A 23,244-nucleotide genomic window follows, 5' to 3' on the forward strand; every position below is an offset into this window, starting at 1 on the left:
TGGATTCGGTGATATGTGCCGTAAACTGGTCAAGCACTAGTAGGGCAGGTTTCTTCAGAAGTCCTCCAGTGCGTTTGGACCACACCTTTTCGATCCATACTTTCAAGCCATTTTCATCTATCCACCCTTTGTCGTGAACATGGACAATCACTCCTCGTGGGATCACCTCTTTTGGCATGGTCTTCCTTTTAAAAATCAGCATTGGTGGCAGTTTAGTGCCATCTGCGAAGCAGGACAAGACAACCATGTAATGCGTTTTCTCGTGTCCAGAGGTCTTCACAGTTATGGTTTTTGCACCTCTCACATCGATGGTCCTATTCGATGGAACATCGAAGGTTAACGAATCTTCATCCATGTTCCCAATCTGGCCTATTTCATAGCCATGTTTCTTTCTTGAATCCAGCACAAATTTATGAAAAGAAAGAATCTTGGACTTATATTCTTTGGGCATTTTTTGTGCAATTCTTGTTTTGGTGCGCATAGCAAGGCCACATCTCCTCATGAATCTGTAGCACCATGATGCCGATCCAGTGAAGTCGTCAATGCCTTTCTCTGCAGCAAGACGTTTGGCTTCATAGATGATCATTTTTGTGGATACTGAGAAGCCGTTGTTCCTGTGACATGTGATCCACTCTTCCATGTCCACGTCTAGCTGTGGCCACTCTGCAGCACACCCACGAAGAGTGTGTTTACTTTTCTCTGCTTTCTCCAACGGATCCTCTTGTTTCCTCCATGCACGAATCATCTTTTCAGTTGGAGGCGGCCCAAAATGTCTCTCCGCTGCCCTGTTTCCATGCTGTTTGGCGTACTTTATCACCTCTAGTTTAAAAGGAATTTTATAAGAAAGCTTTATCTGCTTTGACATCGCTCAGAAATGTACAGTATGCAGCAGGAGACTACGGTAATTTTCTGCAATAGAATACAGTAATGGAAGAACTGTTAGCACTACAATTATGGGGGTACTGTAGCTAAGAACATCAGTGGATGACAATGTTATGGGGGGATATGTTGCTGACATACGGTACCGTACTTGTTGGGAAAGGGGGGGATCCAATGACACTTTAAGGCGTCATGCAGACATCCATGGAGCATGGTCCGTGAAATCCCATCCTGCTGAGTGCACGAAGGGCACGGCGTCATAGCAACCAATGACGCCATGCGCTTTGTGCACTCAGCAGGACGGGATATCATGGACAGTGCTCCACGGATGTCTGCATGACGCCTTAATAAGGGGGTCACTTTATTAGGAGTGAGCTCACTTTATTAGGAGGGGGGGCTCTCAAGATTGGTGTTATGCACATTTCCTTCCCCCCACTTCACATTTAAAATGCTGAAAGACATCCCTAAGGAATCCCAGTGTTAATAAAGTGCCACCCATAATAATAAAGTGGTGCGCCCTGCCAGAAAGACATTCCTAAGGACCCCACTGTTAATAAAGTGCCCACTTTATTAGGAGGTGGGCACTTTATTAACAGTGGGGTCCTTAGGGATGTCTTTCTGGCAGGGCACACCAGTTTATTATTATGGGTGGCACTTTATTGACACTGTGATTCCTTAGGGATGTCTTTCAGCATTTTAAATGTAAAGTGGGGGGAAGGAAATGTGCATTACACCAAACTTGACAGCCCCCCCTCCTAATAAAGTTCAAAACACTGCCTGCATGAACATCTCATACCTCCAGCGATGTCTGACTGAGCGCAGCGTGACGACTGAGAAGAGGGGCGGAGCAGACTTCCGTGACACACATGCAAGCTCCGCCCCTTGTCTTCCTGCTCCTGCGCTCCTTTTTTTCCTCCGGCCGGCCGGTACAACCTAGCACTTACTGAGGCCGGATCGCAGCAACGGACTCCCGCACCACTGCCCGCCGGACATGTGAGCGCTGCAGGTATAATCAAATATAAGCGCCGGATATGTTTTTTTACCCCAGGGTTCACCTATATTCGCCCTATAAGACGCACTAACTTTTTTCCCCCATTTGGGGGGGGGGAGTGCATCTTATAGGGCGAAAAATACAGTACATCATGGATGAAATTAAATTAATACTCCATGGATGAGTGGAAGATTTTAAAACACTCCTGCATGCACAGGCCAGGTTTTGCTGTGGTAAATAGTGTCTTTCCTTATCCCCCTTTTGGAACACACCCTGTATAGAAACATAGAAACATAGAATGTGTCGGCAGATAAGAACCATTTGGCCCATCTAGTCTGCCCAATATATCTGAATCCTATGAATAGCCCCGGCCCTATCTTATATGAAGGATGGCCTTATGCCTATCCCATGCATGCTTAAACTCCTTCACTGTATTTGCAGCTACCACTTCTGCAGGAAGGCTATTCCATGCATCCACTACCCTCTCAGTAAAGTAATACTTCCTTATATTACTTTTAAACCTTTGCCCCTCTAATTTAAAACTGTGTCCTCTTGTGGTAGTTTTTCTTCTTTTAAATATGCTCTCCTCCTTTACCGAGTTGATTCCCTTTATGTATTTAAAAGTTTCTATCATATCCCCTCGGTCTCTTCTTTCTTCCAAGCTATACATATTAAGGTCTTTTAACCTTTCCTGGTAAGTTTTATATCTTTTTTGGGTCCTTCCCTTTCTTGCTGTCTGGGGGACTTGACCTGGAAAATGTTGCCCTGGTACAACACGAGCACCATGACTTCTAGACATACTGGGACCCTTCCTGGCCTGGCTTTGAAAAATTAGGGCCCTTATAACCACCTTTTGGAACTGAAGGAAACTTCCTGTGTGGCCTGCAGATTGAAATATCACGTACGCATTGCACATTACATTATATTACACATTATATTGAACATTGCATTACAATGTGTATGGCCAGCTTTTGGTACCACACTTTTGTTTTTCGTGTGGCACTGTAGGGCTTCAGAAGTTGATCTGATAGATGCACACCTCCAATGTGCCTGTTGTAGTCCAGGATACAAACTGGTTTGGGTGTAGTGGTATATCGTATAGGAGCAGGGGAGTTGGTGTTAGTGTGAATGGTGGTCAGTACAAGGACGTCCCTCTTGTCCTTGTACTTAACCACCAGCATGTTCTCATGGAGGAGAGCCCTACTTTCACCCATTCTCAGTGGTTGCCCTACGAGGCATCTAGGGAGGCCTCTTTGATTGTTGCACACTGCGCCGCAAGCCACAGTACCTCTGGTGATTCACGCAGTTTTTATTATTATTTTTTTCTGTTCCGGCGTTTTCCCCGCATAATTTTTTTTTCTATTTTAATAGTTTGGACTTTGCGGACGTGACGACATGTTTATTTATTTATTGTTTATATATTTTATATGTAGTTTATATATTTTGGTGTTTTTCTTTTAATTTATTTTTTTACTTGTTATTTAATAACCATTTCTCCCCATAGGGGCTAGAACCTGGGATTCTTTCATCCCTTGTCCTATTCACCCTGATAGATCTCTATCAGGGTGAATAGGACTTTACACTCTCCCTGCTGCTCTGTGCTCTGTTCACACAGCAGCAGAGAGCCGACTATGGCAGCCAGTGCTGGGGCTCCGATCAGAAGCTGCCACTACCACCAATGAAGAGGAAGGGACCCTGTGGCCACTGCTACCAATGATTTTAATACTGGGGGGGGGTTGAGGGGGCACTGAGCCACCAATGATTTTAATACTGGTGGTTGAAGGTGGGGAGGGGGCACTGAGCCACCAATGATTTTAATACTGGGGGGGTTGAAGAGGGGCGGCGCACTGCGCCACCAATGATTCTAATACGGGGGGGGGGGGGGGGGGCGCCACCAATGATAATTAACCTTTAATACAGGAGGTGGGTACTTGCAGCAAATCAGCAGCAGTTAACCCCTCAGGTGCCGCACCTGAGGGGCTAACTGCCGTTGATCGCAGCTCCCTGTCAGAGGCAGGTTCCGGCAATGTGATTCTGCTGCCGGCACCTGCCTCCTGTATTAAAAGTTAAAGACTACCTTTCGTGGTTTCGGACTTAGTTAAGTTACCAGGCTACATAGAGCGGCGCCCAGGGATCCCCCTGCACAGACTATTATTCCTGGGCGCCGCTCCGTTCGCCTGCTGTGCCCCAGTTACAGTCTTCTGCTCCGTATGCTAATTACTACTATCGGAGCAATGGGGAGGAGACATCAGCTTCTCTCCTGGGCGTTCCGAGAAGTCCTCCTAACATGCAGGTTGTGGAAGTTCTTCTCTTTTTCGGTAGTCGGTTGTGGACAAAATAAAGGCAACGAGACTTCCTGATCACAGTGAAATCTAGAGACCACTTTGGGAAGGAACAAAGGGCAATACCTTAGGATTATACGGTCGTCTAGTATAGTTAGGTAAGGTTGTAAAGGCTTGTATTTCCCCAATCCGTCTCGCAGTGGTTATTGCCACTAAAAATAGAGTTTTGTAGGTTAGTAGCTTCAAGGAAATGTTGTCCACTGGTTCGAATGGATGCTCCATCAATACTGAGATCCCATGGTGAGATTACAGAACGGACAGTTGGTAACTTTCTTGTGGCCCCCTTAATGAAGCTCTTAATAAGGGGTGAGTCAGCTAATTTTTTATCTAAGAAGGTGCTGAGGGTGGATATTTGCACTTTTAGAGTGGCGGGTCGAAAACCTTTGTTCAAACCCGATTGCAAGAATTCAAGTATTTGAGGTATGTCGGGAAAAAGAGAATTTTTAGGGAAGGACAGAAAGGCTTTCCAGGTTCCTAAATAAATTTGTTAGGTAATTGGGGGAAGATCTGGGGATTTAAAGACCATTCCCCTTCCTTCAAGATTGTTCCACTGAGGAAATCGGCTACAAAATGTTGTTTTCCCTTGACATGGACTGCGGATAAGGACTGAAGATTTCTCTCTGCCCAGAGAAATATGTTGCGATCTATGGCTGCTAGGGACTGGCTTCTGGTTCCGCCCTGCTTGTTGAGGTAAGCGACAGCTGTGGTGTTGTCAGATAGCACTTTTACGAGTTTTGAGGATAAGGGCGTGTGTAGAGAAGTGATGAGTTTGTAAATGGTCGTAAGCGTTTTTAGATTTGAAGAGGCTTTTAACATATTCGGGCCCCATTTGCCCTGTACTATCTTTCCGTTTGCGTGGCCTCCCCATCCTGATCAGCTGGCGTCTGATATTTTTGTCTCCAATAAACCCCTGTGTTTAGGTTTCTTTCTACTTTCCACCACACAAGGGATCTTTTTACAGAATTTGGGATGTAAACCTTCTTTTCTAGGGAAGAGATTGTTTCGTCCCATGAGGAAAGAAGGAAGGACTGAAGCACCCGTGTATGGCTCTGAGCCCATATGACTGACGGGATTGTGTAAGTAAGAAGACCCAGAACTGTCATAATGTTCCTGAAAGAGGAAGTCCTGCAGGAACAGGAGATCTCCAGTAACAACCTGGTCTCCTTTTCTGTTGGTAGAAAGAACATTAGTAGATGAGAATCCAACAGAACCCGAAGAAAGATCTTTCTTCTGTCTGGGGACAGATTTTTTTAAATCTATGATCCACCCCAGGGTGGTGAAACAGTCCTGAACCAGGGAGAGATGGAGTCTGAGGAGTTCTTTTGAGCCAGATGCTATTAAGAAGTACAGATATGGTGTTATTAGAATTTTTTGGAGATGTAGGTGTTTTATGACGTCGGACATGATTTTGGAAAACACTCTTGGGGCTGAAGAGAGACCGAACGGAAGGGCTCTGAATTGGAAGTGGCACACATTTTCTCCCATGAAAACAACGATTCGTAAACATTTTTGATGGGGTGGAAAGGACCCGTTTGGTTTTGGTACCAAAAAGACGTATTGATCTTTTGGGACCGGAAGAAGTACCTCCTTTTTTATTAACGAGGAGACTTCTGACTCTAGACAAAGTTGTTTTTGTAGAGACAGCCTTTTATTTATTGTGAACTGATTTAACGGAGGGGATAAAAACTCCAGTTGTAATCCTTCCTTTAGAGTGTTTATTACCCATGGAGAGGCATGGATTTGTTCTCACGCAGGAATGAAGCCCGTTAAACTGCCTCCTACCAGACTTCTGGTGTCAATGGGTGGGGCGAGAAGAACTTTTGGGGTTAAGTAGGTACCCTCTACCCATGCCTCTGTAAGATTGCCACTTTCTGGAGCCCTCTTTCTTTTTGGGGTCCACTCTGGCCTTTCTTTGGTTCTGAAAGGACTGTCTCTGATGAAAGTACCTATTTTCCAGGGGGAATCCTTTCTTTTTATCAGACGCTTTTTCAAGGATGTCATCTAGTCCAGAAGCAAATAATCTGTCCCCCTCACAGGGGATGGAACACAGGCGACTTTTTGAGCCTGAGTCTCTGACCAGAATCGAAGCCAAATTGTTCTTCAGGCCGCGTTTGAAAGTGCAGCTGATCTAGCGGAAAGTTTTACTAAGTCGTCAGAGGCGTCCGCTAGAAAGTTGGAAGCTTTTTTTTTTAACATGGGTAGGGATGGAAGGATTTCTTCGCCAGGGGTACCCGCAGCAATGTGTTCTTCTAACTAATTAAGCCAGACTGATACAGTTCTGGTCGTAAAAGTAGAGGAAATTTCCTTTTAAAAGAGTTTGTGACAGTCGTTTTTTTCCCTGAGTTTTTCAACTATTTTGAAATCAGAGATTTTATGTTGTTATGGATTGGGAATACCCCTCTACGTCTTTCTTCTAGACTCTGAAACATATGGTCTTGAATTGAATGTGACTCTTTAACATCTTCTATGTGCATAGTAGCACGGATGGTTTTTAGGAGACAGTCAGTTTCTTCTGCGAGATAAAAGGGCCTGCCTGAGCCCTCATCAGAAGAGGCTGAGTCGTTAATTCCGAAATCAACTCTCCCTCATTAAGATCAAAAGGCAATTCTGAGGTATGCGATCTCTGGGATGTGGATGGTCGTGGAGATTGGGACGCAGTTTTTAAGCCCACAGCCGTATTCACCTCCTCCTTAATAATCGCTCTCAGGGACCCAAGGAAGGAGGGCGACTCCTCAGAAACAACCTTTTCTGTGCATTTCTGGCACAAGGGTTTTCTATTTTTTGAGGTAAACGATTTTTTGCAAAAGGGGCATTTTCTGAGTCCTGCTTCCCCATTGGCTGGCTTGGGAGTCATGGTCTCAGTGCCCTAAAAGATAAAATAAAGGGCAGTAGGGGAGGAGGCTTACCGGGCTGAGGGCAGAGGCATCGGGATCACCAGGCTTCCTAGCGAGGTCCTCCACTGGAGCGAGCATGGCAGATCCGTTTCCTGGCAAGCGGTGAGCGTGGGCTGGATGGCCGGCTTCTTCGTAAATGCCGGGATCTCAGCCGCTCTTATCCGGGAAGTACGTTGAAATATCGCGAGATTATATTGCCCAAGAAGAACCTCGACTGGTGATGTCATAGATCCCGCGCAATTTCCCTCTTCTCATGGGAAATCACAAGCCCGGGGATGCCTGAACGCAGGTCTTACTCCGATAGACGGGAAAGGGAGGCACACGCGTCCCCGGGAAACCCGTCCCCTGCACCAGCCCTCCTACACGAAGAATCAGGCTGGGCGAAATGAAAATCTTCCTGGCACTGCAGGAGCGGCTCCTACATATCCCGAGGACAGGAAATAACGACTGGATAGGTAAGGCAAAGGAGGGCTTTTAAATTATTTGCTCCTGCGTTGTTTCGTGTCCCGGGGGCAGGGACACCCTCCTGTCAGTGCCGTTGTGGAGGTGCCGGGGAAAAAAATCTAGTTCAGTGAAGCCCGCACAGTCTATCTGTATTCCTGAGCTGCCCTCAAAATCCGGAATTTGGGGCTGATAATTGTCAGGTGGTGGGGTCCATATGGGCGCCTTCTAGAGGGTCCCTCATCAACCGATGATGATGATGATGAGGGGGTAGATGAGTAGAGGAAGTGGCATCCTCTTCTCCCTCATTGGCAGACTCCGTATCGGAGGCAAGCATGGTGTATGCCTCTTCAGCTGAGTATACTCATTGGGGTTTTACTTATCCACGCCATTCTGAGATTGTTTTCTTGTGACACATTGGACTTCATGACAGTGGTAAATTTGAGTTTATATATTTCACCTTTATTTATAAAATAATCAAAAATTTACCCAAAATTTGGAAAAATTAGCAATTTTCAAAATTTAAATTTCTCTGCTTTTAAAACAAAGTGATACCTCATACAATATTTATTACTTAACATTCCCCAAATATCTAATTTATGTTGGCATCATTTTGTAAATGTCATTTCATTTTTTTAGGATGATCTTTTTAAGGATCAGTTCAGGTCTGAAGTCACTTTGTGGGGCTTACATAGTGAAAACAACCCATAAATTACCCCATTGTAGAAACTATACCCCTCAAGTTACTCAAATAAGATTTTTACAAACTTTGTTAACCTTTTAGCTGTTCCACAAGAATTAAAGGAAAATGGAGATGACATTTCTAAATTTCACTTTTTTGGCAGATTTTCCATTTTAATCCATTTTTACTTTAACACATCGACAATTAGCAGCCAAACAAAACTCAATATTTATTACCCTGATTCTGTGGTTTACAGAAACACCCCACATGTGGTCGTAAACAAAAGAAAAGGATTTTGCTGACCTGGTTTTTAGATGCCATGTGCCATTTGAAGCCCCCCTGATGCACCCTTACAGTAAAAACTCCCAAAAAGTGACCCCATTTTGGAAACTAGTGGATAAAGGTGCCAGTTTTATTGGTACTATTTCTGGGTACATGATTTTTTATTGCTCTATATTGCGTTTTTTGTGAGGCAAGGTAACAAAAAAATGGCTGTTTTGGCACTGTTTTTATTTTTACAACATTCATCTGACAGGGTAGAGAATGTGCTATTTTTAAAAAGCAGGTTGTTACGGATGCAATGATATCAAATATGTCTACTTTCTTTCTTTTTCAGTTTTACATAATAAAGCATTTTTGAAAAAAAATTATGTTTTTGTGTCTCCATTTTCTGAAAGCCATATTTTTTTATTTTTCTGCCGTCAGTCTTGCGCAGGGGCTTGTTTTTTTGCAGTAAGAGTTGACTTTTTTTTGTACCATTTTAGGAAACATATGATTTTTTGATCATTCATTATTACACTTTATGGGGAAGGTGACCAAAAAATTGGTTGTTTTAGTACAGTTTTTATTTATTTATTTTTACAGTGTTCTCCTGAGGGGTTAGCTCATAAGACATTTTTATAGAGCAGATCATTACGGATGTGGCAATACCTAATATTGGGGGGCATTCTTTGATCGCTTGGTGTTGCACTTTATGTGATGTTAGGTGACCAAATAATTACTTTTTTGGCACTTTTTTATTTAATTTTTTACGTGTTCACCTGAGGGGCTAGGTCATGTAAAATTTTTATAGAGTTGGTTGTTACGGTGATACCTAATATATCTACTTTTTATTTATTTATTTCACTTTAACACAATAATAGCTGTTTTGAAATAAAAAAAATCATATTTTAGTGTCTCAGTTGTCTGATAGTCAAATTTTTTTTTATTTTTTGAACAAATGTAGGGATCTCATTTTTTGTGGGATGAGGTGACGGTTTGATTGGCACTATTTTGAGGTGCATATGACTTTTTGATTGCTTGCTATTACACATTTTGTGATGCAAGGTGACAAAAAATGGCTTTTTTGACAACATTTTTATTTTATCTTTTTTTACAGTGTTCACCTGAGGGGTCAGTTCATGCAGTATTTTTACAGAGCAAGTTGTTACGGACATGGAGATACCTAATATGTTTACTTTTTTAAATGTATTTTTAAAGAATAATAGCCGTTTTGAAGAAAAAAAATATATTTTAGTGTCTTCATTGTCTATTAGTCATATTTTTTATTTATTTTTGACCAATTGCCTTAGGTAGAGTCTCATTTTTGGCGTAATAAGGTGACGGTTTGATTGGTACTATTTTGTGGGACATACGCCTATTGATCACTTGGGGTTGCACTTTTGTGATGGCTTTTATTGACACCGTTTTTTATTTATTTTTTATGGTGTTTATCGGACAGGGTGGATCATGGGATATATTTAAAAAGCCGGTTGTTAAGTACGCGGCAATACTAAATATATCCATTTTATTTTTTCTATCTGTATTTTACACTTTGCCTCCCCCATAAGGTCAATTCAATATTTATTTATTTTTCTCTATTGATTTCTCCTGTAACTGGGACTGACATAGTAGCCACAGGTACAGTGGAAATACACCCCCAGAGAGGCTTCACAGCAGTATACTGCCAGACCAGACAGCTCTTGCACTCTCCCGGCCCCGGGCGGTCACATAACCACCGGGCCGGCCCAGGAAGCGGCATAGCACTTCCTGCTCTCGTTGAGCGCTGTGTATACAGAGATCTAGAAGGCAGGGACACCTGGGAACTGTCTCTGCCTTCTCTAAGGGTTGCCCCCCCCCCTCCCCCCCCGCTCGGCAGCTGCAAGATTAGTATGCAGCTACCATCTCTGAATGGACGTTCCAGAACAAACATCCACCCATAGGTAGTTTATATCCTATGGACGGATGTGAAGTGGTTAAAGGAGTTGGCCATGTTCTGGCTACTACTGACCAATGAATATGTAAGGTGACTATATGGCACTTACTAATACAGCCTTTGTTGAAATTCTGTGCCATTTTCCATATTTCATAAGGTCTTGTCCATAAAATGGCTTCTGATGGAGGGTCATGTGACTAGGAAAATCCCCTCCATGTGATGTCCCCTCCATTCAAATACACTGCACCTGCCGTCTGCTCGTTCACTGTTGGGAGTTTAGTGCAGTTACAGTGTGTTTGAATTGAGAAGACTGAATTATGTGTCGGGTCACATGACCCTCCATCAGCAGCCATCTTATGAACAGAACCTCTATGAGGACAGCACAGAAGATTTACCTAACGAGGGGATTTGCCAAACAGAATACAACAAAGGATATAGTAGTAAGTGCTGAATAGTCATTTTACCTATACATTGGTCACAAATAGCCAAAAAGTGGCCAACCACTTTAACCGCCTAACGCAGATGTGCGGTCCGGAGGCGGCAGCGCTGCGCAGAGTCACGCATATACGCGTCATCTCGCGAGACACGAGATGACACGCTTTGCCGGCCCGCGCATGCGCAGTTCGGGCTGGCATTTCGTCAAGGGGGGTCGCGTCATCAGCTTGCCAGCCAATGATCGCGGCTGGCAAGCTGAGGATTTAAAAAAAAAAACAATCAAGTGCCAGATAACAGATCATATTAGTAAATATGATCTGTTATATGGATGCCCTGCTCCTCTGCTGGTCCTTTTCGTCGGTTGGATCCAGCAGAGGAGCAGGCTTCACAGTGAGTAGCACCAAAAGTACACACTAGCCCCAGATCACCCCCCTGCACCCCAATCAACCCTTTGATCACCCCTGTCAATCACTAGTTGAAGGAAAAAAGTGATCAGTGCAAACTGTCACTTTTTTTTTTCACTGGTATTGACCGTTAGGTTTTAGGATAGTTTAGGCCCTTTGGTTAGGTAGTTTAGGGATCGGTTAGCGCCCACCGCACCGCAGTCACTGATTCGCTGATTAGCGTATCGCTAATCAGCATTTGTACTTTTATAGTATCTGGAAGTGATCAAAACTGATCACGGTCAGATCTATAATAGTATTAGTGTCACTTTAGTTCGCCCTAAACCGAAAACGCAGTGTTTGCCCGATCAGGCCTGACAGTCGCCCACACGTGCGTTCGCCCACACCCGCCCCACCGCAGTGACAAAAAATGTTTTTTTTTTTATCACTGCACATTCACTTTACACGCGCTGCGGCGATAAAAAAAATCAGTTTTGATATTTTTTATCAACCGCAGCGGCCTCCGGTACTTCGCTAGCCTCCCCTTTGTAAGACAGGCTTGCTTTTTTTTCTTGGGTAGTCTCAGGGAATACCCCTAAATTTAGTAGTTGCCCAAATGTCAAAACAGGGGGTATTCTTCTGAAGAGGCCTACAGGCTTCTGACCCAGTCGGATGAGGAATGGGAACCCTCATCTGATGAATCTAGCGGGTCAGAATACGAACCTGTAGAAAGCAGTGGCTCTCTGACCCAAACTTCGGACGAGGAGGCTGAGGTCCCTGATGGCACCAGGCGTATCCGGCCCCGTGTCGCTAGACCACAGGTTGCGCAGGATCCGCTTCAAGAGCAGCAGAGTGGGGCTGGCGCTGTCGGATTACGTGGTGAGGCATACACCAGCAGCGCAGCCCTCCCTGGACCTAGTACCAGCACTGCCGTACAACCTGGGGAAGTGGCGAGCACCAGAAGGGCAGTTGAAGCTGGTACGGTGGCAAGAGCAGTAGTGCCTCCATCGCAGCCACCGCAGCAGGAGTGGAATAAGGCGTGACACCCGCTATTTCTGTCCTGACCACCCTGCCCTATGCTTTGGAGAGTGTTTCCGGAAGTACCACACACAGGTACACCTAGCATAGGGATCACATCTCACCTGGACAGGCACACAGGGCTATTAGGGCCCATTCACTCACAGCTGCTGCAAACGTCTCCTTTCACCTGGGACAAAGTGCATAACGCACTTCGCCACATCTTTGGGCGATTTGCGCTTTGCACATTGACCCATGGGGAAGGAGAGGTTTGTTCTATAAAGGTAAAAAAACAAAACACCAGTAAGCAAAAAGGTTAATGTTTAGTTCAAAAAGTTAAAGTTTATATGTTCTGTTCCAAAGTTAATAAAATTATTGCATTGCGGCCTGTTTTTTTTTTTTTTTTTTTACCTTCCAGGTGGACCAACCAATCGACTAGCTGCAGCACTGATGTGCAGTCTGATTACACGCAAGTCGATGTATGCGGCGCTGCAAGACGAGATTTCTACTCTGCAGTAAAAGATACGTTTGCCAAGGCATACGAGCTGAGGAGGAGGTGGCGTTCCTATGCTTTGGCAAACACTTTGTATATAAAAAAAATATAAATAAATCCCGGCAATGATTTATTCATCCACATCGATTGATGTGAATGGAGAAATCTGGTTTGCCAGGGCATACGAGCTAAGTGGGTATGGATGTTGGGCGGAGCTCCTATGTCCTGGCAGACGCCTTTCCCCTCTTTTTTTTTTTTTTTGGCAGAGATTTTTTCATCCACATTAATCGATGCGAATGAAGAAATCTGTGCCGTTCATTTTTTTCTTTCAGCCCAGAGGCTGAACGGAAAAAAAAATCTCATTACCTGTATGCTCAATATAAGGAGAATAGCAGAAACTCCTAATGCTGGCCATACATGTAATGATTGCGGAGACCCTCAAATGCCAGGGCAGTACAAACACCCCACAACTGACCCCATTTTGGAAAGAAGACACCCCAAGGTATTCGCTGAGAGGCATATTGAGTCCATGAAAGAATGAAATTTTTGTCCTAAGTTAGCGGAAAGTGAGACTTTGTGAGAAAAAAAAAAAAACAATTTCCGCTAACTTATGCCCCAAAATTTTTTTGGGATGAACTTGCCAGGCCCCTCATTGAATACCTTGGGGTGTCTTCTTTCCAAAGTGGGGTCACATGTGGGGTATTTATACTGCCCTGGCTTTTTAGGGGCCCTAAAGCGTGAGAAGAAGTCTGGGACCCAAATGTCTAAAAATGCCCTCCTAAAAGGAATTTGGGCACCTTTGCGCATCTAGGCTGCAAAAAAGTGTCACACATGTGGTATCGCCGTACTCAGGAGAAGCTGGGGAATGTGTTTTGGGGTGTCATTTTACATATACCCATGCTGGGTGAGATAAATATCTTGGTCAAATGCCAACTTTGTATAAAAAAATGGGAAAAGTTGTCTTTTGCCAAGATATTTCTCTCACCCAGCATGGGTATATGTAAAATGACACCCCAAAACACATTCCCCAACTTCTCCTGAGTACGGCGATACCAGATGTGTGACACTTTATTGCAGCCTAGGTGGGCAAAGGGGCACACATTCCAAAGAGCACCTTTCGGATTTCGCAGGCAAAAAATAAAAAAAATTCTAGGAACTCGCCATGCCCCTCACGGAATACCTTGGGGTGTCTTCTTTCCAAAATGGGGTCACTTGTGGCGTAGTTATACTGCCCTGGCAATTTAGGAGCCCAAATGTGTGAGAAGTACTTTGCAATCAAAATGTGTAAAAAATGGCCTGCGAAATCCGAAAGGTGCACTTTGGAATATGTGCCCCTTTGCCCACCTTGGCTGCAAAAAAGTGTCACACATCTTGTATCTTGGTATCGCCGTACTCAGAAGAAGTTGGGGAATGTGTTTTGGGGTGTCATTTTACATATACCCATGCTGGGTGAGATAAATATCTTGGTCAAATGCCAACTTTGTATAAAAAAAATTGGAAAAGTTGTCTTTTGCCAAGACATTTCTCTCTTTTTGTAAGAAAAAAAATAAAATCATCATTTTCCGCTAACTTGTGATAAAAAATAAAAAGTTCTATGAACTCACTATGCTCATCAGCGAATACCTTAGGGTGTCTACTTTCCGAAATGGGGTCATTTGTGGGGGGTTTCTACTGTCTGGGCATTGTAGAACCTCAGGAAACATGACAGGTGCTCAGAAAGTCAGAGCTGCTTCAAAAAGCGAAAATTCACATTTTTGTACCATAGTTTGTAAACGCTATAACTTTTACCCAAACCATTTTTTTTTTTTGCCCAAACATTTTTTTTTATCAAAGACATGTAGAACAATAAATTTAGCGAAAAATTTATATATGGATGACGTTTTTTTTTGCAAAATTTTACAGCTGAAAGTGAAAAATGAAATTTTTTGCAAAAAAAAAAAATCGGTTCATTTTGATTAATAACAAAAAAAAGTAAAAATGTCACCAGCAATGAAATACCACCAAATGAAAGCTCTATTAGTGAGAAGAAAAGGACGTAAAATTCATTTGGGTGGTAAGTTGCATGACCGAGCGATAAACAGTGAAAGTAGTGTAGTGCAGAAGTGTAAAAAGTGGCCTGGTCATTAAGGGGGTTTCAGCTAGCGGGGTTGAAGTGGTTAAAGGGGTTGTCCCATCTTGGACATTTAGCGCATACCGCCAGGATATACTCCTAATGTCTGATAGGTGCGGGTCCCACCTCTGGGACCCGCAACTATCCTTGGAACAGAGTATGCAAAGCACAGGAGGGCGCAAATGCAGCCGCCCTCCAATCATTTTTATGGAACTGCTGAAAATATACGAGCACTGTTCAGCCCCATAGAAGTGAATGGAGTAGTGGCTGTGCTTGCGCGGTGTGCCCTCCAGCACTTTGCAGGCTCCATCATAAGGATAGGTGTAGGTCCCAGAGGTGGGACCCACCCCTATAAGACACTGGAGGCATATCCTAGCAATATGCCCCTAATGCCCTTGATGGGATTTAAAGAGGACTTTAGCCCTTCCCAACCGCAATCCGTATATATACGTGATATCTGCACATTCCCTGTGCAGCTACCACGTATATAAACGTTCTGGCAGCATACAGTGTAGTAATGCCGGCAAGGGACCAATCAGAGTGGCCCCTTGCCGGCAATTGATCCGATTGGTTAGTCTGTGCAGACTAACCAATCGGATTGAGGCAGTGAAAAAATGACGGTTTCAGGCTCTGATCTGCGCTCTGCAGATCAGAGCCTGAAATCACAGTGTCCTCGTGCCCCCCCTCCCCGATCTGTGCAGCCCCCCCATCTGTGCCCCCTCGATCTGCGCCCCACCTTGTGTCCACAGTGCCCCTCCTTGAGTCCGCCCCCTCCCCGCCCCATACATTTATTCCTCCTGCTGCCCACCTCCCTCAATGCTGGCCGTGACACCCTCCCTCAATGCGGCGGCTCCATTCCTGAGTCGCCGCCATCATCAGAGTGTCAGCTCTATGCTGACACTCTGCTGTAACCCCATAGATGCCGCGGCAGCGGCATCCATGGGGTTAATAGAGGGAGGGGGCCTTAGCAACCGGATGCTTTGCAAAAGCGTCCACTGTTGCCACCTACAGGGCATCTGATTGTATTACACTTTGCAATGCAAGAGCATTGCAAAGTATAGTCCTGCCATCAGCCCCACTGGATCTTCAAGATCCAAGAGGGACTTGATAAAAAAAAAGTAAAAAATAAATAAATAAAAATGTAAAATAAAATAAAAAAATTGCCTTTGCCTATAAAAAATGAAAAATAAAAAAACTACACATATTAGATATCACCGCGTCCGTAACGACCGTCTCTATAAAGATATCACATGGTGGACCCCGTCCGATAAACACCATAAAAAAATAAAATAAAAACGGTGTAAAAAAAAGCCATTTTTGTCACCTTACATCACAAAAAGTGCAACAGCAAGCGATCAAAAAGGCGTATGACCCCCAAAATAGTACCAATCAAACCGTCACCTAATCCCTCAAAAAATGATACCCTATTTAAGACAATCGCCCAAAAAATAAAAAAGCTATGGCTCTCAGACTATGGAGACACTAAAACATCATTTTTTTGGTTTCAGAAATGCTATTATTGTGTAAAACTTTAATAAATAAGAAAAAGTATACATATTAGGTATTGCCACGTCCATAACTATCTGCTCTATAAAACTGTCACATGACCTAACCCCTCAGATAAACGATATAAAAATAAATAAATAAAAACGGTTTCAAAACAGCCAATTTTTGGGTCACCTTGCCCCATAAAGTGTAATAATGAATGATCAAAAAATCCTATGTACCCAAAAATGGTACCAATAAAAACCTCAACTCTTTCTGCAAAAAACAAGCCCCTGCACAAGACGATCGGCAGAAAAATAAAAAACATGGCGTTCAGAAAATGGACACACAAAAACATACCGTATTTATCGGCGTATAACACGCACTTTTTCCCCCTGAAAATAGGGGGCAAATGATGTATGCGTGTTATACGCCGATATAATGTTAAGAAGCCATGTTTTTACATACCGAATGTATAACATTAAGACGGCGCAGCGCCTGCCGCAGCTCCCTCCTCATGCGCCGCCTGTCCCAGCTCCCTCTGTCATGCGGCGCCTGCCCCAGCTCACTCTGTCATGCGCCGCTTGCCTGTTCATTCATAAAGTGAGATAACCCGGCCGGCGGCGCATACGGAGGGAGCTGGGGCAGGCGGCGCATGAGGAGGGAGCTGGGGCAGGCGGCGCATCAGGAGGGAGCTGAGACAGGTGGCGCATGACCGAGGGAGATGCCGGTCTGCGCCGTCTTAATGTTATACCTCCGGTACTACAGTAAGTACCGTACAATTAGATATAGAGTCAGATTGAATGTTTAACAGTTGCGGGGCCCGGTGTATTAGAGTAGAGTCACTGCACCGGGCCCCGCCATGAGTGTTCCCGCCTCCTCTCTCCACACTTATCCATCTGATGGGGGATCTGTAGATGACACTTATGGGGATCTGTGGATGACATAAGTGTCATCCACAGAGCCCCATAAGTGTCATCCTTTTACATTATTTACCTTATAAGTGGTATTAATATTAATAAAAAAAAAGTTCTGAGCTACCCTTTTTTTCCTGAAATTTCCCTCTTAATATGAAGGTGCGTGTTATACGCCTGTGCGTGTTATACGCCGATAAATACGGTAATTTATTTTTCAAAATTGCTTTATTATGTAAAACTGAAACAAACAAAGAAAGTAGACATACAGTGGGATGCGAAAGTTTGGGCAACCTTGTTAATCTTCATGATTTTCCTGTATAAATCGTTGGTTGTTACGATAAAAAAATGTCGGTTAAATATATCATATAGGAGACACACCCAGTGATATTTGAGAAGTGAAATGAAGTTTATTGGATTTACAGAAAGTGTGTTTAAACAAAATTGGGCAGGTGCATAAATTTGGGCACCACAAAAAATTAATTAAATCAATAGTTAGCAGATCCTCCTTTTGCAGAAATTACAGCTGCTAAACGCTTCCTGTAGGTTCCAATAAGAGTCTGGATTCTTTCTTACTTTCTGTAAATCCAATAAACTTCATTTCACTTCTCAAATATCACTGTGTGTGTCTCCTATATGATATATTTAACTGACATTTTTTATCGTAACAACTAACGATTTATACAGGAAAATCATGATGATTAACAAGGTTGCCCAAACTTTCGCATCCCACTGTATTTGATATAATTGCGTTCGTAACAACCTGCTATATAAAAATAGCACATGATCTACCCTGTCAGATGAATCTTGTAAAAAAAAAAGTGCCAAAACAGACATTTTTCAGTTACCTTGCCTCACAAAAAACTTAATATAGAGCAATTAAAAATCATATGTACCCAAAAATAGTACCAATAAAACTGGCACCTCATCCTCTAGTTTCAAAATAGGGTCACTTTTTGGGAGTTTCTACTGTATGGGTGCATCAGGGGGGCTTTAAATGGGAGATGACATTTAAAACCAGTTTAGCAAAATCTGCCTTCCAAAAACCATACGGTGTTCCTTTCAGTCTGCGCCCTGCCGTGTGCCCTTACATCAGTTTACGACTACATGTGGGGTGTTTCTGGAAACCGCAAAATCTGGGTAATAAATGGTGAGTTTTGTTTGGCTGTTAACCTTCAATGTGTTAAAGAAAAAAAATGTAATAAAATGGAAAATCTGCCCAAAAAGTGAAATTTAGAAATTTCATCTCCATTTTCCTTTAATTCTTGCGGAACACCTAAAGGGTTAACAAAGTTTGTAAAAATCAGTTTTGAGTAACTTGAGGGGTGTAGTTTCTACAATGGGGTAATTTATGGGCGGTTTCCACTATGTAAGCCTCACAAAGTCACTTCAGACCTGAACCGGTCCTTAAAAAGTGGGATTTGGAAATTTCCTTAAAAATTTTAAGAATTTCTTCTAAACTTCTAAGCCTTCTAACGTCCTAAAAAAATAAAATGACATTTCCAAAATGATGCCAACATAAAGTAGACATATGGGAAATGTTAAGTAATAAATATTTTATTAGGTATGACTTTCTGTTTTAGAAGCAGAGAAATTGAAATTTAGAAAATTGTGAATTTTTCATTTTTTTTTTGAAATTTGGGATTTTTTCATAAATAAAGGTGAAATATATTTACTCAAATTTATGACTATAATGAAGTACAATGTGTCACAAGAAAACAATCTCAGAATTTCTTGGATAAATAAAAGTGTTCCAAAGCTATTACCACATAAAGTGACACATGTCAGATTTGTACCGTATTTTTCGCCCTATAAGACGCACTTTCCCCCCCCCCCCCCAAAATTGGGGGGGGGAGGCAGTGCGTCTTATGTGGCGAATACTTGAGTTTGTATACCGCCGACCGCATGCTGCGCAGCGCGGTGGCGGGTGTATTAGTAGGCATGGATGAGGGAGGAGGGGCCGGCATCCAGCTCTGTAACTACAGCGGGCCCGGTGCAGTCACTGTATCCTGCTACATCGGGCCCGCTCACTGTAGGAGTCCTAACTGCAGGCAATGCTAACAGTAGTCTTTTATGCAGCCTGTACTTACGATACTAACTTTCCGGCAGGCAGCGGGCAGGAGGCTGAACTGGCGGGCGGGCGCTTACAACGTAACTCACTATGTCACGCGCCGGCTCCGCCCACTTTATGAATGAAGAAGGGAGAGCCGGCGCGTGACATAGTGAGTTACGTTGTAAGCGCCCGCCCGCCAGTTCAGCCTCCTGCCCGCCGGAAAGTTAGTATCGTAAGTACAGGCTGCATAAAAGACTACTGTTAGCATTGCCTGCAGTTAGGACTCCTACAGTGAGCGGGCCCGGTGTAGCAGAATACAGTGACTGCACCGGGCCCGCTGTAGTTACAGAGCTGGATGCCGGCCCCTCATCCCTATTGGGGGTCATTCTATGGATGGCACTGTTATGGGGGTCTGTGGATGACACATAGCGTAAAATGCTATTTATGTGTCATCAACAGATCCCCCATAACAGTGCCATCCACAGTCCCCAATAACAGTGCCATCCACAGTCCCCAATAACAGTGCCATCCACAGTCCCCAATAACAGTGCCATCCACAGTCCCCAATAACAGTGCCATCCACAGTCCCCAATAACAGTGCCATCCACAGTCCCCAATAACAGTGCCATCCACAGTCCCCAATAACAGTGCCATCCACAGTGCCCCCCATAACCGTGCCATCCACAGATCCCCATAACCGTTGCATCCACAGATCCCCATAACCGTGCCATCCACGGACCCCCCATAACAGTGCCATCCACGGACCCCTATAACAGTGCCATCCACAGATCCCCATAACCGTGCCATCCACAGATCCCCATAACCGTGCCATCCACCAACCCCCCCATAACAGTGCCATCCCCAGATCCCACATAACACCATTAGGCACACCTTTTGGTTCAAATTTTTTTATTTTATTTTTTCCTCCTTAAAAACCTAGGTGCGTCTTATGGGCCGGTGCGTCTTATAGGGCGAAAAATACGGTAAATTTTGACCTGGACACTGGGGCATCAATGACTCTTGGTCATGAAAGGGTTAATAATAAAAAATAATAAAAATGAAAGGTTCGCTTCAAAGACTGGCCTATTTTGGGGCGTGGCAAGTGTCTGATCAGTGGGGGTTCAACAGGCAGGACCTCTACTGATCTTGAGAATAGGGATCTCATGTCCCCCATCTGAATGAGCAGAGGTCAAATATACACATGCCACTCTATTTAAAACTTATGAGACTGTCAAGAACGGAATTCATGTATGTTATGGATTCTTAAGGGGTTAACACATCTAAAATAAATTATAAATTAGGCAGACATTCCTTGATTTCTTTTCCTCCATGTTGCAAAAGCTGCTACAGTACCTAGGCCCCTATTACATCTCAATCACAAGACTTAAATTAAGTCATTTCAGCAAATAAAAGTTCTTATACATCGGACTATGTTAAAAATCAGTTCTCACCAGCACTGGAACCCAGGTGACTTTCTTTTTGTCCCCAAAATTTAAGGAAACACAGACAACCTTCCCTAGTAACTCATCTCCAGGTTTGTCCTCTTCCTCATCTTCATCGCTCGATGATGTGGATGACTCGTCCTCTGGACTATAAAATACAAAAAATAGTAGTGTAAATGTACATTATGAAATGGTTTATATCATTAAGACATGGCTGCATAAATAGTATATAGGGGGGCACATGGCTGCATAAATAGTATATAGGGGGGCACATGGCTGCATAAATAGTATATAGGGGGGGCACATGGCTGCATAAATAGTATATAGGGGGCACATGGCTGCATAAATAGTATATAGGGGGGGCACATGGCTGCATAAATAGTATATAGGGGGGCACATGGCTGCATAAATAGTATATAGGGGGGGCACATGGCTGCATAAATAGTATATAGGGGGGGCACATGGCTGCATAAATAGTATATAGGGGGGGCACATGGCTGCATAAATAGTATATAGGGGGGGCACATGGCTGCATAAATAGTATATAGGGGGCACATGGCTGCATAAATAGTATATAGGGGGGCACATGGCTGCATAAATAGTATATAGGGGGCACATGGCTGCATAAATAGTATATAGGGGGGGCACATGGCTGCATAAATAGTATATAGGGGGGGCACATGGCTGCATAAATAGTATATAGGGGGGCACATGGCTGCATAAATAGTATATAGGGGGGGCACATGGCTGCATAAATAGTATATAGGGGGGGCACATGGCTGCATAAATAGTATATAGGGGGGGCACATGGCTGCATAGATAGTATATAGGGGGCACATGGCTGCATAAATAGTATATAGGGGGGAACCTGGCTGCATAAATAGTATATAGGGGGGGCACCTGGCTGCATAAATAGTATATGGGGGGGGGGGCACCTGGCTGCATAAATAGTATATGGGGGGGGGGGGGGGGGCTCCTGGCTAGATAAATAGTATATAGGGGGGGGTTCCTGGCTGCATAAATAGTATATAGGGGAGGGCTCCTGGCTGCATAAATAGTATATAAGGGGGGCATCTGGCTGCATAAATAGTATATAGGGGGGCTCCTGGCTGCATAAATAGTATATAAGGAGGGCATCTGGCTGCATAAATAGTATATAAGGGGGGCATCTGGCTGCATAAATAGTATATGGGGGGGGGGGGGCACCTGGCTGCATAAATAGTATATAGGGGGGGGCACCTGGCTGCATAAAAAGTATATAGGGGGGGGGGGAACCTGGCTGCATAAATAGTATATTGGGGGGGTAGGGGGGCACATGGCTGCATAAATAGTATATAGGGGGGGGCACGTGGCTGCATAAATAGTATATGGGGGCACGTGGCTGCATAAATAGTATATGGGGGGCACATTGCTGCATAAATAGTATATGGGGGGCACATGGCTGCATAAATAGTATATGGGGGGCACATGGCTGCATAAATAGTATATAGGGGGGGGGGGCACCTGGCTGCATAAAAAGTATATAGGGGGGGGGAACCTGGCTGCATAAATAGTATATTGGGGGGGGAGGGGGGCACATGGCTGCATAAATAGTATATAGGGGGGGGGCACGTGGCTGCATAAATAGTATATGGGGGCACGTGGCTGCATAAATAGTATATGGGGGGCACATTGCTGCATAAATAGTATATGGGGGGCACATGGCTGCATAAATAGTATATGGGGGGCACATGGCTGCATAAATAGTATATAGGGGGGGCACCTGGCTGCATAAATAGTATATAGTTATGCAGCCATATGCCCCTCTACATACTATTTATGCAGCCATGTGCCCCCTAGTACAGTGAGGAATATAAGTATTTGAACACCCTGCGATTTTGAAAGTTCTCCCACTTAGAAATCGTGGAGTGTCTGAAATTCAAAATGTAGGTGCATTCCCACTCTGAGAAACAGAATAAAAAAAAAAAATTGTATGATTTTTAAAGAATTTGTCATAACATAAGTATTTGAACACCTGAAAAACAGCAAGAATTCTGTCTCTCAAAGACCTGTTACTGTGCCTTTAAAAAGTCCACCTCTACTCTACTCATAATCTAACTTAGGCCTCATGCACACGACCGTTGTGTGCATCCGTGGCCGTTGTGCCGTTTTCCGTTTTTTTTCACGGACCCATTGACTTTCAATGGGTCTGTGGAAAAATCGGAAAATGCACCGTTTGGCAGCCGCATCCGTGAGCCGTGTTTCCTGGCCGTGAAAAAAATATGACCTGTCCTATTTTTTTCACGGCCAACGGTTCACGGGCCCATTCAAGTCAATGGGTCCGTGAAAGAACACGGATGCACACAAGATTGGCATCCGTGTCCGTGATCCGTGGCCGTAGGTTGCTTTCATACAGACGGATCTGAAGATCCGTCTGCATAAAAGCTTTTTCTGATCTAAGTTTTCACTTCGTGAAAACTCATTTCCGACAGTATATTCTAACACAGAAG

General features: G+C 43.9%; 1 protein-coding gene across 1 annotated transcript in view; it reads right to left on the reverse strand.

Moving 5' to 3' along the window:
* The window catches only part of ARID4B (AT-rich interaction domain 4B), a 387,064-nt gene that overhangs the window by 182,158 nt on the left and 181,662 nt on the right, over positions 1–23,244 (reverse strand). The window contains exon 8 of the mRNA XM_044290640.1: positions 20,765–20,903. Coding sequence (XP_044146575.1) covers positions 20,765–20,903 — 139 coding nt within the window. The remainder of the gene's footprint in view (positions 1–20,764; positions 20,904–23,244) is intronic.

Source organism: Bufo gargarizans, chromosome 4 (assembly GCF_014858855.1).
Source record: "Bufo gargarizans isolate SCDJY-AF-19 chromosome 4, ASM1485885v1, whole genome shotgun sequence".
Classification (NCBI taxonomy): domain Eukaryota; kingdom Metazoa; phylum Chordata; class Amphibia; order Anura; family Bufonidae; genus Bufo; species Bufo gargarizans.